Source organism: Pseudophryne corroboree, chromosome 2, assembly GCF_028390025.1.
Source record: "Pseudophryne corroboree isolate aPseCor3 chromosome 2, aPseCor3.hap2, whole genome shotgun sequence".
NCBI classification, from domain to species: Eukaryota; Metazoa; Chordata; class Amphibia; order Anura; family Myobatrachidae; genus Pseudophryne; species Pseudophryne corroboree.
This window is the reverse complement of record NC_086445.1, coordinates 468,064,953-468,083,038: the sequence shown is the minus strand read 5'-3', so window position 1 is coordinate 468,083,038 and position 18,086 is coordinate 468,064,953. Positions and strand designations below refer to the sequence as shown.

Below are 18,086 nucleotides of genomic sequence, written 5' to 3'. Positions count from 1 at the left end.
GCTGCAATTCGCCTCCAGCATATTCAATTCAAGTTTGGAAATTCGCCTGCAGTGCTTTTAGACAGCAAATTCGCGATTTTCACTCCGCCACACTTTGGAGGGTGAAAACAAATAAAAAAAATTTAAACATGTTTTTTTTTGTGTTTTTTTTTTTTTGGAATAGCAGATCTATTTATATTAGAAGGGATTAGGTACTTTTTTTTTTTTTGGGGGGAGGCACAAATATTATTTATATATTTTTAAAAATTTTTTTTTTTTTTTTTTTAATTGCTGGAACGGTAAAATCAGGGAAAAAAATGGCGTGGGGTCCCCCCTCCAAAGCATAACCAGCCTCGGGCTCATTGAGCTGGTCCTGGTTCTAAAAATGCGGGGAAAAAATTGACAGGGGATCCCCCGTATTTTTAAAACCAGCACCGGGCTCTGCGCCTGGTGCTGGTGCCAAAAATACGGGGGACAAAAAGAGTAGGGGTCCCCCGTATTTTTAACACCAGCATCGGGCTCCACTAGCTGGACAGAATGCCACAGCCGGGGGTCACTTTTATGCCGTGCCCTGCGGCCGTGGCATCAAATATCCAACTAGTCACCCCTGGCCGGGGTACCCTGGGGGAGTGGGGACCCCTTCAATCAAGGGGTCCCCCCCCCCCCAGCCACCCAAGGGCCAGGGGTGAAGCCCGAGGCTGTCCCCCCCCATCCAATGGGCTGCGGATGGGGGGGCTGATAGCCTTTGTGTTAAAAAAAAAGATATTGTTTTTTCCATTAGTACTACAAGTCCCAGCAAGCCTCCCCCGCAAGCTGGTACTTGGAGAACCACAAGTACCAGCATGCGGGAGAAAAACGGGCCCGCTGGTACCTGTAGTACTACTGGAAAAAAAATACCCAAATAAAAACAGGACACACACACCGTCGACAGTAAAACTTTATTTCACACTACCGACACACACATACTTACCTATGTTCACACGCCGACATCGGTCCTCTTCTCCATGTAGAATCCACGGATACCTGAAAAGCAAAGTTCAATATACTCACCTTAACCAGGGTCCAGAGATAAATCCACGTACTTGGCAAAAAAAGAAAACGCATTTACCCGCACCAAAAACGGACTGAAAGGGGTCCCATGCTGACACATGGGACACCTTTCCACGATTAAGATCTGTCAGTGACAGCTGTCACTGACAGGTCTCTAAGCCAATCAGGAAGCGCAACTTCGTTGCGCTCACCTGATTGGCTGATCGCTGTGACAGCGCATCGCACAGCTCCCTCCATTATATTCAATGGTGGGAACTTAGCGGCTAGCGGTGAGGTCACCCGCCGGTCAGCGGCTGACCGGCGGGTGACCCCACCGCTACTCGCAAAGTTCCCACCATTGAAAGTAATGGAGCGGCTTTGCGAGGCGCTGTCAGAGTACAGACGGCGTCCAGCCAATCAGGTGAGCGCCACGGCAGTAGCGCTTCCTGATTGGCTGAAGGGACATCAGTGACAGGAGTCACGTGATGTCCCGGCATTCGGGGGAAGGGGTCTGATGTGAAAACATTGGACCCCTTTCAGTCCAGTATGGCTCGGTGTTCGGTTTGTTTTTTTACAAAGTACGTGGATTTACCTCTGGACCTGGACCTCTGGATGCTGGAAGGTGAGTATAATTTTTTGACAGGTACCCTCGGATCGTCGGAGATCGTTGCAGTCGGCGTGTCAACACAGGTAAGTATGTGTGTCGGCGTATGAAATAAAGTTTTACTATCAAGGTGTGTGTGTCCTGTTTTTATTTGGGTATTTTTTTCCCAGTAGTACTACAGGTACCAGCGGGCCCGTTTTTCTCCCGCATGCTGGTACTTGTGGTTCTCCAAGTACCAGCTTGCGGGGGAGGCTTGCTGGGACTTGTAGTACTAATGGAAAAAACAATATCTTTTTTTTTTAACACAAAGGCTATCAGCCCCCCCATCCGCAGCCCATTGGATGGGGGGGGACAGCCTCGGGCTTCACCCCTGGCCCTTGGGTGGCTGGGGGGGGGGGACCCCTTGATTGAAGGGGTCCCCACTCCCCCAGGGTACCCCGACCAGGGGTGACTAGTTGGATATTTGATGCCACGGCCGCAGGGCACGGCATAAAAGTGACCCCCGGCTGTGGCATTATCTGTCCAGCTAGTGGAGCCCGATGCTGGTGTTAAAAATACGGGGGACCCCTACTCGTTTTGTCCCCCGTATTTTTGGCACCAGCATCAGGCGCAGAGCCCGGTGCTGGTTTTAAAAATACGGGGGATCCCTGCCCGATTTTTCCCCTGCATTTTTAGAACCAGGACCAGCTCGATGAGCCCGAGGCTGGTTATGCTTTGGAGGGGGGACCCCACGCCATTTTTTTTTCGGGGTTTTCCCCGTTTTTTCCCGTTTTTAAAAATCGCGGCAAAATCCGCCAAATCGGCCGATTTTCGCCCGCGACTCTGGCGAATCCGTTTTTCATTGCATATGGTGAATTCCGGAAGCCACCTTCCGGAATTCACCTGGCGAATTTGGTCGAATTGAAAAAACGGCGATAATTGCCGCGATTTCGCCCGCTATTGCATATACCCCTATCAGCGGTCAGGTGTCTCAGTCCTTGTGTTAGACAGTGTCCCAAATATTTTACCTTAGTTTGGCATAATTGCAACTTGTCTTTGGAAACCTTGTGTCCTGTGTCTGAAAGATGAAACAGGAGCTGTTTCGTATCCTTCAGGGATGCTTCCAATGAATCAGAACACAGTAGTAGATCATCCACGTACTGTATTAATACTGATCCACTCACTGGTTGGAAAGACTGTAAACAATCATGCAAAGCCTGAGAAAATATACTTGGGCTATCTATGAATCCTTGTGGTAATCGAGTCCATGTGTATTGGACTCCTCTGTATGTAAATGCAAACAAATATTGACTGTCAGGGTGCAGAGGTACCGAAAAGAAAGCGGAGCAGAGGTCAATAACAGTGAAAAATTTCGCAGTGGGAGGGATTTGCATTAGGATGACAGCTGGATTTGGCACTACGGGGAACTGACTCTCAACTATTTTGTTAATCCCCCTTAGATCCTGCACTAGCCGGTAACCCCTCCCCCCACTCTTTTTAACAGGGAAGATGGGACTATTGGCAGTGCTGGACGTTCTTACCAGAATGCCCTGTTGTAGCAAGCGCTCTATTACGGGATACACTCCTAACTCCACCTCTGGCTTCAGAGGGTACTGTGGGATTTTTGGAGCTATCCTACCATCTTTTACTTGTACAACTACCGGAGCTACGTTTGCCATTAATCCAGTGTCCTGTCCATCTTTAGTCCAAAGTGACTCTGGTATCTGAGATGTCATTTCTTCTACTTGGGAGGGAGTCCTATTTGTCATAATGGTATGTGACATTAATTTTGACGGGGAGTCTAACATGTCTCGCACTTCCTGAGCGTGATTCTCAGGTATGTCCAAGAATACACCTTCAGGAGTGCAATAAATGATGCACCCCATTTTACACAGTAAGTCTCTTCCCAGGAGATTAGTCGGTGCCGATGCAGCCAGCAAAAAGGAATGCTTGGTATGTAAAGGCCCTACTGTAATCTCGGCTGGTTTGCTAACAGGGTAGTGCTGGACTACTCCCGTTACCCCTATGGCTGGAATTGTCTTACCAGTGGTTCTCATGCCCACTGTCGAATTTATCACTGATTTGGCCGCCCCTGTGTCTACAAGAAAGTTTAATGATTTACCAGCTACATTGATTGCAATTTCTGGTTCACTTCCAAGACTTGCAATCAATTTTACTGGCTGCAGATTACAGGTATGGCCACACCCCTATTGGGTATGGTGACCTCCCTGAATCCCGCTGGCAGCAACTACTTGTGATGGAGTTAATTGGGAGCTACCAGAGGCTTGCCAGTCTCTGTTCGGGGGGTATCTTTTTGTTTCCCCTGTATGTGGCTCATAACTCCGTTTCTGCGGACCTTGCTCCCAATGTCGTGTGTCGTGTCGTTGTCTAGGGGGTTGGTATGAGTTTCGTGAATTCTTCATTCTACAATCTCGTGCCATGTGTCCCTGTTTATGACAAGAATAACAAGTAACCACACTTGACTTACCCACAGGGTTTGGTGATATAAACAAAGGCTGCCTTGTGGTCAGGGCCTGTATACTTACTGACATTAATTTATCACCTTGTTGTTCCCTGTGTCTGGTGATGTTCCTATCATGATCAATAGCAGCCTCTCTCAAAGTAGCCACAGACAGACCTCGCCAACATGGTTGTGTGGTCTGTACCCTAGTCTTCAATGACTCTTTTAAACCATCCATCAGTACCGATACTGCTACTTCTCGATGGTTTGTTTGTTTTAATGTCCTCTATGCCTGTGTATTTTGCCATTTCTGATAATGCTCTGTGAAAATACTCTGCAGCTGTTTCTGACTCCTTCTGTTTAATGGAGAATATTTTGTTCCATTTAACTACGGCTGGGAAATACTCTTTTAACTGTAAGCTTATTCTTTTTACATTGTCTTTGTTGTACACATCTGTAAGAGGTACATCCTGATCTAATCCACAGTCAGCTAAAAATTGAGCTGCGTCGACATTGGAGGGTAAACATGCTCTCAGCAATATCTGCCAGTCTTTGTTATTGGGCTCTAACGTGTTACCTAGGTCTCTGATGTATTTTTGGCTGGCAACTAAGTCTTTTCTAGGGTCAGGGAATTCCGACACTATGGTCCTTAATTCCATTCGGGAAAATGGGCTGTACATGGCAATGTTCCTAACAGGAGTGACTCCTGAAGTGTCTGTTTTCCCATTTGGAACTACTATTACCTTAACAGGATTAACTCTAACAACCTCATCCTGTGTAGATTCTACAGGCTGTGGTGAAATAGTTTCAGCATAGTGTATGGTGCCGTACTTACCCGTTGATACGACCTCACCTATCCCTCCGCTAGGAGCTTTCGTTACTAATCTCGGGGGTTGAGCTGTGCCTACTGTGGTCTCTGCTATGGTGGCTGCTAGAGAGAGCGCTGAAATTGTTGCCGATTCGTCCTCTTGATCACACTCCTGAGGAAAGTTCAAAACAGGGTACAACTTGCACGGGTTAATACTTGCATTGGTTAATTGGTTAACATTATCTTTAACATTTACACAGTTGCTAAGTGTTTGTGTGTTACACCTTAGTGCGTCATTCTCCGCAACCAATTTCTCTCCTGTTATGTATGGTGGCGGTGGGGCCGTGGCTATCAGTTTTCTGATCGAGCCAGATCCCGCCGCCTGAGCCAATCCTCTCTGTATGTCACCCTCCTGTTGCCACAACTGTAAATAATCATAATGCTTGATTCGTCTCTTGGTTGATTTAATGAGACATATCCTTCTCCTTAAATTCGTTAACACTTCTGTGCTGAAGCTACCTACTCTTGGGAATTTCTCCCCGTCATGTACCGTCATTCTCTCCCATTCATCACATAAAGCTTCTGTGTGACTTCCGTATTTCTCACACATTACGTATCTTGCCGACCCGACTGGTCGGTTCACTGAATCAACCCGAACCGAGGTTGATCGCCCCCTACCTGAACAAGTGGCCCCCATAGTTCGAAGGTGTTGCTTTATTCAACCAACCCTTACGCAAACCAAAATGTTCAAAATAGGCTGACGGTGGCGGTTTACCGAGTACCCCACTCACTCGCCCACGCCGACCAATACGACCTGATCACACCGATATGGTGCTGGCGTACTCGACCTAGGGCCCCTGCGACCTGAACCTCTATTTACTGGAACCTGTGAGGGTGATCCGAAGAACACTTACTCTTTCCAGTAACTATTGGTTGTTGGATAGTTCCTGAGTGAGCAGCGAACCTCCCTTAAAATAAAAAAAAATTACACAAATCACGTTAGAATGTACAAATAGCGTTTATGACCTTCGTACACAAATAGTACCGGTCAGGTTTACTAATGCACACAATTACGTGCGGTACAATCGTTCAGCACATAAGCAACTAATCTTATGTACGGAGCGACCAGTGGAATCGAAAATTGCGGCTGCGAATTCCTTCAGCCAGAGCTTGTATGGCCTATATGGGTGTTGCACCAACCCTTTCTTGGTGTTGTGCCTGTGGACTGTATAGCGGACTTCCTTGTCTGCTGTACCTGAACCTGCTGGTCTGCTATGACCTCCTGGTCTGTTACAGTATGACCTCCTGGTCTGCTACACTCTAATGCTCAAATTGTATGTTTTAACCAGGGATGCCTCCCTAGCCACCATGTACCTCACGAAAACTCGACTTTTCTTGTGGTTCAACCTAAAAAATTGTAAAAACACTCACTCACCACATATACACTTTTGTTTCTATTTCTATTTCTGCGCAGAAATTTTCTTTAGACCAGATGTGTTACAAATTAGGAGAAGGATCTATTAATTTAAATTTTGAATGTTAAAATAAATTTGCGCGATTTATCGCCTTGCGTTATTTACCGCGTTGCGCTATTTATCGCGTTGGAAAAAAAAAATTGACACTTGTGATTTGAGTTACGTGGGCGTACTTGTACGCTCCGTTGCGTAATATACGCTGCGTGCGTCGGCCCTTGGATTGCGTACACAAGTCTCAGTCCTTTGTTAGAGACACGTGTACGCAAAGCAAAGATCCACCGTAACACAATTTATACGTTTATCGATGTAGATGATCCTTTATCATCTACCACGCACCACACTGACTTCGCCTTGTCTCCCAGGCACAGCTGTGTGTTTGTCTATACTTTAACTATATTACCTTTACTCTTAAACTATTAAAATAGCGGCAAATCTCTCTCAGCACGTTTATCAATTATAAAAAGGCAAACAGAAGAGTGATATACGAAAATACACAAATGAAAAAGAAATGCAGATATATATGTGCGTGCGTGTGTACGCAGGACAGAAAAATAAACGGTTTTAAATGAGACTATCGTTTTGTTCTTACCTCCGGTCCCGGATTCCTTCAGCACCCTTTACTAAGAGAAGCAGACGCTTATCCAAACAGCACTACGAGGAATATGATCTCCCGCCCTTTGCTGCTGGATAATGTCTGCTGAAATTACCTAGTGCAGATATGTGAAGGACGGGCGAGCCGCCAATTGATAAAGCTGAATATTTATCGTATATAAAACCCTTTATGAGGTCTAAGAACACTGTACGCTATCTACGTATGAAGTACCGTAAGGGTACGCACGTTGCGTAACAATCGCTTAGCCGTGGTCGAGACGCTCAAGCGTCACTTTCGCTCACGGCCAAGAGATCACAGGCAGGCACGCTATTGGCTGCTGACTAACGTAATGGTTCACTATAGCGTAACGGACGCTGTATCGGGAGCGGGCTGCTCGAGCGATACAGACGCTCACGAGAATACGCTGTTGGTATCGGGCACACTTATAGGTGAGCGACTACCGTAATGCTACGCTATCAGCGTAGCGGACGCTCGAGACCACGAGGAGATCACGAGCGGCGCTGACGCTCACAACGTTAAACCTTTATATCTAAACCATAAACAATGAAATATGCTGTAAAACCTTAGTGTAGAGATAGGGTGTAGATGCAACCTAGTGTAACCTTATTAACTTAAAAGCTGTTTGAGCGTCACCGACGCTCTGAGAATACTAGACACTATAAGAAATACACAGATACCTGGGCTTAGGGTCCAACGCCTAATATATATATATTTTGAATGATATACTTGCAAAAGAATTAATACAAATACAAATCATACACTACAATATAACATAGACTACCTAACCAGATAACTACACAGGAAATATAATACAATTACTATTTAAGAGAAAATAAGAGAGAAAGAGGGGAGAGAGAGAAATTGGCCCACAATAACAAGAAGATCAATATAGTTGCGGAGAAAACTTACGCACAAGGGGAAACGATCGCATGCGCCTCGATATCCAGCTCCCGATTATCAGCAATGAGAACCGTTGAAGAGAGTGAACTGGATATGGTCGGCCTGCCTATTTATGCCCCACACACAATGCAATTCAATGGTCCCTACAATCTCATTGTTCATTGGACACAGGAATTCGGCTTCGCATTATAACAAAAGGTCATAGGTTGATTCATACAGGTGGGCTGTGACTGCTTCCAACTGTTCAGGTGGGTGGGACACTGAGTTTCCCACCGCATGACTAAATAAGAACAAATAATAGTAAATGGACATAAACTTCTTATGTCCATAACTATTCGCACGAGCGATTAATCCGCTCCAAACCAACACCGGAATATTGCTATTTAAATACTCTTCCGATGGGTACCAAACACCACTGTATGACCCCTGTTAGACCCTTCGTACAATACAAAGAGGGATCTCTCTGTTCAGGAACATGCTATGTTAACTAAACTTTCAGAATCTATCAAAGGGACCATGATCTACAAAATACATTATATAGTGAAAATATGTAACGATTGAGTCGCACGCTACGATCACATAAACTCTACCGTAAATACGCATACCGTGCGCCTGCGGGTGCCCGCGACTGTGAGTATGCGCACGTACGGGAGAGCGCACGCATGCGCAGCACGGACCTGTGTGAGGTGCAAATATGGTAGTGTGCATAGAGATATTTTTCTGACTTTGACAGTAACTTCCAATCTTCCTTGTGTTTTCTTAGTTTTCCTCGAAAACGCCACCACCATGGGCTGAAGATCAGAAATTATTAATTGAACAACTTGTTCAACAAGTTGAAGCCTTGAAGGTATGCAAGTATTAAAATTATGTGGTTATCCAGTGTGAAAGGAGTCATCCCGATTCCATGCTGCAGTGTGAAAAGGTTTTAACATGGCTTGAAATTGTGTTCAAAACTCTGTTTGGACCTTGGATTTCAGTGTGAAATAAGTGGAGTTAATAAAGTGCCTAGGCTGTCGAGCAGTTAAAGCAGTGTGCCTTTGCTCCAGCCGAGTATGCAACTATTTCTGGAGATGGTTTTCTGAATGAGGACGTGCCTTATGACTGGGTTTAAGCTATTGATCTAGTTTTTCTTTTGTCAAGCTACGTACAGCTAAGTTTCAGGATTTCCAGCTCTAAATTTTTTTGGAATTACTATTCTTTATCCGCTAAAGAGATTGAAATATAGAGGCGTTTTTACCTGTGTTTAACTGGCCTTTCACTGTCATGAGTAGAAAGGCTAAAGTCTTCAAGATTCACCTCAAGAGTCGCATGTGTGGTCCTTAACCTTCTCTCAATCTAATGCAATTAAATACAGCTGCAAAATTACCTACATTACACCCCGACATTAGTCCTTTGCTTTCCCAAAAAATTCCCCTTCTACTGACTCTACTTAGGCCCAAATTCAGTTAGCTGCATTAAGCATTTTTCCACCGGTTAATTACCACGCATGCATGCATGCTCAGGTGGAGGTTGCAAGTTTACCTGGTCTTACCCATGCTAAGTGAGTCAAACTGGCAAAATCATCTTGTACACAACTAAGTATTTGGTGCTCTTAAAAGATGTGATATGGTTGTTTTTTTTTTTATTTTATTTTAGTATTAGAAAAATGATAGCTAGAATGGTTTTTTAGTAATTTAAACCCTGGAGTATGTTGAAATGCTTGTACTAATGGTATGCCACTTATACTATACAGTACTCCCACTTATCTGTCCCACTGAGGGTTATACCAGAGGTTTTGCACCAAGTCCCAATTATTTTTTATCTTTTAATAGGGATTTGTTTCCTACTTTTGCACGGGAGGTACAAGCTAAAATCCGTGTTAACTCTCAATGGAGACCCACATTAGTTCAACATTGATTCGGGAAATGTCATGGCCAATGGTATTTTTATTTTATTTTTTAATCTATGTAACCCATGTTAATAGAACCTACATCTCTTTAAATTTGGGCTTTTGACCTCCCATTTGCAAGAAGATGCTCCCAATAACTCCAAATGCCATGCCTCAATCAAGCAAGTACTGCCTTTCCACTTTCCTCACATCTCATTTAAGCTCCCTCCAACCCACCACACACACACAGTGGTACAGGGATCACGGTTTTCCTGACCGTTCGTACTGTACACTCACTACTAAAGTGTAGTGAACTTTCTTATGTATACGGTCTCGTTCATGTAACATTACAAGGCTGGACATCCAGATTACGCTGCAGACGAGGAATGTATGTAACACAAGTTTTAAATTTTACAGAAAGAAGTCCAAGAGCTAAGAATGAATGGTTCAGCCAGTACTGTATCATCACAGCGTTGGGCTGCTGAAGGATTCAGTTCTGATACAGCAACAGACGGATACCATTTAGCCCAGAGTTACTATGATGTTCCACTGACAGGTGCGGATCCTTTGCCTAATCTTTTTTTTTTTTTTCTTTTTTCTTTTTTCTTTTAACCAATATTAAGGTGGTAATTCATGCTTCTTGTGTATGTGTAAAAATCTTTTTACTATTTCTAGATGTCTCTTGCCCTTGTTTTGCAATATTTTGGTGTCTTTCTATGTCATTTTCTGAACTATGTTCACGTTTTAGTAGTTTACAAAATGTAACTACATTTATTTCAGTTGCCAAATTTGAGGTCTGCAGTCACAGAAACTGTGACATCTGAAGGTCTAGGAATAATTTGGCACACAAGGCATACTATTTCTAAAAGTAGAAAACCAACTGGGTCATCTCAGGAACCTCTATGTTTATGAATGCCTGGATGGAGGTAATTTGGTCATTAGAGTCCCCAGCCATCTCTGGTCTACTTAGTAACTACTAAAGGGGCAGTTAATTTCCTCCTTTCAAATAAGTGCCTGGAGTTTTATTGAAGTAAAAATGGTTGCGATCCTCAAACATCTCTGGACTGCTTAATTTTTTCAGTGTAGGAGGTTAATCTTTGGTGAGCATACACACCATTTCGATGAGGGGATTTCCCTTTTTCAGAGCAGGGTTCCCCTGACTGGATGCCAGGCTTGGCATTTTTACTGGAAATCCATGGGGGCATGCCAAAGCTTTCCACTGATGGAAGGAACGTTCCTGAGCTCCTCGGAGAACTCTTCGAACAAAACCAGCTTCCCTGTAGGTGAAAGAAACAAGACGGAAGAACTGTGTAAAGTGAGTGGAGGCCCATGCCGAGCTGCCCAGGAGGTCGAAACCTACTGGGTACAAGGGGTTGCAACCGAATGAGGCACTGGAAGGTTAGCCAGAGTGTAAGCCTTGCAGATGACCTCCCGAATCCACCTACCAATCATTTATTTTGAAACGCTCTTAACCATGGACCTCAGAAAAAAATGGAGTCCGAACATTGGAAGTCAGAAGGCCTATTCACATAAATGTGGAGAGCCTGAACCACGTGCAAAGACCAAAGGAACCTCTTTCTCTTAATTCATCTCAAAGCACTAAGCTCTGAGAACCGATGGCCAAAAGGAAGTCTTCCACATAAGCCACTTGAAATCCACTGTTTTAAAGGGAGAACGTTTGAGAGCTCGGAGCACCAAGGCCAAATCCCAGGGTTCAACAGAAGGTAGAAATTGGGAGCTGAATATGAAGCACCCCCTGCAGGAAAGTCTGAATAGCAGCAATAACAGTCAAACTTTCTTGGAAATAAACTGAAAGGGTAGAAATACGTGACTTTCAGTGATGACAGGCGAAGACCTAAATCCAAACCCGTTAAACTACAAAAATAAAGCTTTGCAGAATATTTCAGACTTTAATTTCCGTTGAACATACCAGGTAAAGTACAGTAGGTCTTCCTTCCTTGTGGTAAGCCTAAGCAGACACTACTTTTCTAGCACAAAGCATGGTGCCAATCACCGAATCTGAAAAACCCCATGTATCTCGTCAAAGCCATATGTTGAAGATCTGGGTGGAGGCAAGGTCCTGAGACAGAAGAGCTGGTGTGACTGGAAACCACCAATGAGCATCTATCAACAGATGTCTCAGATCTGCATACTAGGTCCAGTGAGGCCAATCTGGAGCTAGAAGAATGATGGTCCCTCCCTCCTGCTTTAGTTTGCGAATCACTCAAGGCAGAAAGGATAACTGAGTAAAGGTACATCGGCAGAAAATACAGGGGATCGACAGTGCATCCATGAAAAATGCCCCCTCCACCTGACTCCTAGAACAGTATCGGGGGTGCTTCTGGTTTAGATATTATGCCATCAGGTCCAAGGACTGGCACCCCCAAAGGTCCATTATTTGTTGGTCAATGCCAAGTGGACAGACCACTCCACGAATGGATGTCCTGGCGGCTGAGATAATCTACCTCACAATTTTCCACACCAGCGATGTTAACTGCTCCGACCACTGGAAGATTCTGCTAACTTCCCACTGGCGCCACCTTGATTATTTATGTAGGTTATTGCGTTTCCATTGTCGGACTATCTTGACAGGATGGGATTGTAGAAGACTACGTGCCTAATACAGCACCTGATAGATCACACAAAGCTCTAAGATGTCTATAGGAAGATGGGATTCCTCTACTGTCCAGTGACCCTGAAAAGTCACTGCCCTCCAGGCCCTAAAGCTGCCGTCTGTATTGTAAAGAACACATAAAGGAATCTGGAACAGATGACATTTGCCCAAGTGAAACCACCAGTGACTAGTCTCCTGGAACGACAAAATCACCTGAGGCCTGAGTTGAAGTGGAATAACACTTTCAATACGTTACCATCTCAAAGGTGGCCCCCAGTTTTAGTAGGACCCTGCATGCAGAGTTGCACAGACACCAGCCAAAAGCGGAGAAGGGACTGAATCGATGACAGGAGGGAGACCATCTTGTCCTGGGGATGAAACGCACTCTGAACCGTAGGACTGAAGAACCTGAACTGTCAGAGATGTGTGCTTTCAACATGTCCTCCGACTGTGCTGCAAGGAGAACATCATCTAGATAGGGCAGTGGTTCCGAAAACTCTGTCCTCAAGGAGCCCCAATTGTTCATGTTTTCCAGGTCACCTACCAGGTGCACAGGTATATTCATTACTCACACACTTTAAAAGAACCACAGGTGGAACTAATTTCAATTGTGATTCTGTGAGGAGACCTGGAAAACATGAATTATTGGGGGTACTTGAGTACTGCATTTGGGAACCGCTGAGAAGAGGGTATTAGTCGGGACACTTGAAATCGCATGGTGGCTGCCATTACCTTGGTGAATACTCGAATCACAAAAGGCAAGGCCCTGAACTGGTGGTGATCTGAAAGGGTTGTAAAACAGAGGAAATGCTGATGTACCTCCCATTTTATCTTTGACATTCAAAGACACTAGGAAGTTCCCTGGTTCAAGCACATGCGCAATGGACCGGAGCAATTCTGTCTTGAATTTGGAGGTGAACTTCAGTGATTTGAGGTTGCAGATTGGGCGGAAGGAACAATCTGCTTTATCACAAGTAAAAGGTTTGAATAGAAGCCGGAGCCCCCTTTGCGCCCGGGTACAGCACTATCTCCGGGACCCCCGCACTCCCCTTGACCCACCCTATTTCTCTTTCATCCATCTGGGGGACGCTGCGCCGTTACTTGTGGGTTAGAGGTGTGTGGTGTTGGAGTTTGGCAGAGAACTATTAAGAACTGACCCCTCCCCCCTGTAACCCCTCCCATCTCCTTCCTTCCCAGCCAGCACCTCAGTTTTAGTTTTGTGCCTGTGGAGTACAGACACAGATTTTTCTCTCTGAAGATTTTAGTTAGGTATTTTATTATTTTATTACTTGGAGTGCCTAGTCCCTGTATACAGGTGACAGGTGCTACTAGAGTGGGGTTAGCTAGAGATTCCCACTCTATTCTGCCGCTGAAGGCCACCACACTTCGGTCACTGGGGCTGGATTCCTGTTCCTAAGAAGTCGGCAGTGAGGAGGTACAGGATAGACCCAATCTGCCTCTGACAGTATTGGTCTATCCTTCATACATACATATATATATATATATATTTATTACTATGTCTTTCATATTTATACTTGTGCGCCCCTCTTCCCCCTCCGCTCTCTTTCCGGAGGTGAGCGGTGGAGCGCAGTAACATATTCCACTGTGTTTTGACTGAAGAGAGAAAGGGGAAGAGAGTGGTGAGTCACTCTCCGGGGGATCGCTAGAGGCTGCCCGCACAGAGCCGCTGTATGTAGCGGTGCGCGGGAGCCGCTACCCGAACACAGCCGCTGTATATAGCGGTGTGCGGGAGCCACTGCCCGATCAGAGCCGCTGGGGAGCCGCTGGATGTAGCAGTGAGCAGGAGACGATAGCAGGGGGACGCGGCGCTTACTTCAAAAGGACGGATTCCCACCCTGCACTGCCTCGCGCGCCCTCCCGGCCAGCGTCTGCAAAGCACCGGGCGCCATCTTCTACGGAGACAGTACGAGGGGCGCTGTGCAGCACACACAGTTTGAAGGTCACCTAACAGCAAGTATACTTTGGGGGCATAGTGTTATTCTACACTTGTAATGAGAGTTAACAGATTTAATTTTTGCACAAATTACTCTATAGTTCGTTTGTAGTGCATTTGTTTAAAAATAAATAATAATAATTTTTTTTTTAAAATAAATTAAATAAATAAAAATAAATTTAAAAAAAAAATAAAGTTTAATTATGTCAATACGTCAGACGGATCTACAAAGAGGAAAGACATCCTCGGTGGTTATTTTCCTGCTTACAATGTAGGTCAAGGCTAGCTAAGGGTAAAGCGGATGCTGATACCCTCTGTGCTTCATGCTCTGGTGCATCTGTGGTGATCCAACAGGGAGGTTCCGCGGATCAGTCTATGTCTGCTTGGGCCAGACACATCTGGTGTGGGCTCAAAATATGGGCAGATGTCTGGCTGATTTAATTCAATCCCAAAACAAGTTTGTAAACTCTGCCGGCAGTTCTTCTGCTACAAAACGGCCATAGCCGTTGCCCGCTATAACTTTCTGGGGGAGGAGTTGGAGTAATTCCCATTGGAGGTTCTGATTGACATGTGCGGTCTGCATGCACCTAGAACAATGTTCAGGTGTAGTTTTTATAAAATGGGGAAGTAGACCCAGAGTGGGGCGAGATTTCGGTCTGGGAAGATGACTTTTCTACTAGCTCAGCTGTTAGATTGCTGATAGACTCCATCCGTCATCTTAATAACAGGGATATTTTAAAGGAGCCTGACTTAAGCCGGATTTTCGTTTCCAAGCCCCTAGGACATAAAAATTTCTATATCCTTTTACAGAGGGAGGATATGAGATTTTGGGAAACAGGCCAAAAGGTAGACGTTCCCATTTCAAATTTAGCAGGAACTACGGTTATTCCTTCTGTACAGTCTGTGACGTTGAAAGATCCTACAGATAAGAAGATTGAAGCAATGCCTAAATCTGTTTTCTTTATCATGTGTTTCTCTAACGTCCTAGTGGATGCTGGGGACTCCGAAAGGACCATGGGGAATAGCGGCTCCGCAGGAGACTGGGCACAAAATTAAAAGCTTTAGGACTACCTGGTGTGCACTGGCTCCTCCCCCTATGACCCTCCTCCAAGCCTCAGTTAGATTTTTGTGCCCGAACGAGAAGGGTGCAATCTAGGTGGCTCTCCTGAGCTGCTTAGAGTAAAAGTTTAAAGTAGGTTTTTTATTTTCAGTGAGACCTGCTGGCAACAGGCTCACTGCACCGAGGGACTAAGGGGAGAAGAAGCGAACTCACCTGCGTGCAGAGTGGATTGGGCTTCTTAGGCTACTGGACATTAGCTCCAGAGGGACGATCACAGGCCCAGCCATGGATGGGTCCCAGAGCCGCGCCGCCGGCCCCCTTACAGAGCCAGAAGACTGAAGAGGTCCGGAAAATCGGCGGCAGAAGACGTCCTGTCTTCAATAAGGTAGCGCACAGCACCACAGCTGTGCGCCATTGCTCTCAGCACACTTCACACTCCGGTCACTGAGGGTGCAGGGCGCTGGGGGGGGGGGGGGGGGCGCCCTGAGACGCAATAAAAACACCTTTTTTGGCAAAAAATACATCGCATATAGCTCCTGGGCTATATGGATGCATTTAACCCCTGCCAATTTTTCCATAAAAAAGCGGGAGAAAGGCCGCCGAGAAGGGGGCGGAGCCTATCTCCTCAGCACACTGGCGCCATTTTTTCCTCACAGCTCCGTTGGAGGAAGGCTCCCTGACTCTCCCCTGCAGTCCTGAACTACAGAAACAGGGTAAAACAAGAGAGGGGGGGCACAAATTTGGCAGATAAATATATACAGCAGCTATATCAGGGAAAAACACTTATATAAGGTTATCCCTATATATATATATATATATAGTGCTCTGGTGTGTGCTGGCAAACTCTCCCTCTGTCTCCCCAAAGGGCTAGTGGGGTCCTGTCCTCTGTCAGAGCATTCCCTGTGTGTGTGCTGTGTGTCGGTACGTTGTGTCGACATGTATGAGGAGGAAAATGGTGTGGAGGCGGAGCAATTGCCTGTGTTAGTGATGTCACCCCCTAGGGAGTCGACACCTGTCTGGATGGTCTTATGGAAAGAATTACGTGATAGTGTCAGCACTTTACAAAAGACTGTTGACATGAGAAAGCCGGCAAATCAGTTAATACCTGTACAGGCGTCTCAAACACCGTCAGGGGCTCTAAAACGCCCGTTACCTCAGGTCGATACAGACACTGACACGGACACTGACTCCAGTGTCGACGGTGAGGAAACAAACGTATTTTCCAGTAGGGCCACACGTTACATGATCACGGCAATGAAGGAGGTTTTGAACATTTCTGATACTACAAGTACCACAAAAAAGGGTATTATGTGGGGTGTGAAAAAACTACCCGTAGTTTTTCCTGAATCAGATGAATTAAATGAGGTGTGTGATGAAGCGTGGGTTTCCCCAGATAAAAAACTGCTAATTTCTAAAAAATTATTGGCATTATACCCTTTCCCGCCAGAGGTTAGGGCACGTTGGGAAACACCCCCTAGGGTAGATAAGGCGCTCACACGCTTATCAAAACAAGTGGCGTTACCGTCTCCTGATACGGCCGCCCTCAAGGAACCAGCTGATAGGAAGCTGGAAAATATCCTAAAAAGTATATACACACATACTGGTATTATACTGCGACCAGCAATCGCCTCAGCCTGGATGTGCAGTGCTGGGGTGGCTTGGTCGGATTCCCTGACTGAAAATATTGATACCCTGGACAGGGACAATATATTATTGACTATAGAGCATTTAAAGGATGCATTTCTATATATGCGAGATGCACAGAGGGATATTTGCACTCTGGCATCAAGAGTAAGTGCGATGTCCATTTCTGCCAGAAGAGGGTTATGGACGCGACAGTGGTCAGGTGATGCGGATTCCAAACGGCATATGGAAGTATTGCCGTATAAAGGGGAGGAGTTATTTGGGGTCGGTCTATCGGACCTGGTGGCCACGGCAACGGCTGGGAAATCCACCTTTTTACCCCAAGTCACCTCACAGCAGAAAAAGATACCGTCTTTTCAGGCTCAGTCCTTTCGTCCCCATAAGGGCAAGCGGGCAAAAGGCCACTCATATCTGCCCCGGGGCAGAGGAAGGGGAAAAAGACTGCAGCAGACAGCCTCTTCCCACGAACAGAAGCCCTCCCCCGCTTCTGCCAAGTCCTCAGCATGACGCTGGGGCCTTACAAGCGGACTCAGGCACGATGGGGGCCCGTCTCAAGAATTTCAGCGCGCAGTGGGCTCACTCGCAAGTGGACCCCTGGATCCTGCAGGTAGTATCTCAGGGGTACAAATTGGAATTCGAGACGTCTCCCCCTCGCCGGTTCCTGAAGTCTGCTTTACCAACGTCTCCCCCCGACAGGGAGGCGGTATTGGAAGCCATTCACAAGCTGTATTCCCAGCAGGTGATAATCAAGGTACCCCTCCTACAACAGGGAAAGGGGTATTATTCCACGCTGTTTGTGGTACCGAAGCCGGACGGCTCGGTGAGACCCATTTTAAATCTGAAATCCTTGAACACTTACATAAAAAGGTTCAAGTTCAAGATGGAGTCACTCAGAGCAGTGATAGCGAACCTGGAAGAAGGGGACTATATGGTGTCTCTGGACATCAAGGATGCTTACCTCCATGTCCCAATTTGCCCTTCTCACCAAGGGTACCTCAGGTTTGTGGTACAGAACTGTCACTATCAGTTTCAGACGCTGCCGTTTGGATTGTCCACGGCACCCCGGGTCTTTACCAAGGTAATGGCCGAAATGATTCTT

General features: G+C 45.8%; 1 protein-coding gene across 1 annotated transcript in view; it reads left to right on the top strand.

Moving 5' to 3' along the window:
• Positions 1–18,086, top strand: part of LOC135028869 (E3 SUMO-protein ligase RanBP2-like) — a 306,830-nt gene that overhangs the window by 163,737 nt on the left and 125,007 nt on the right. The window contains exons 17-18 of the mRNA XM_063953806.1: positions 8,612–8,695; positions 10,133–10,271. Coding sequence (XP_063809876.1) covers positions 8,612–8,695; positions 10,133–10,271 — 223 coding nt within the window. The remainder of the gene's footprint in view (positions 1–8,611; positions 8,696–10,132; positions 10,272–18,086) is intronic.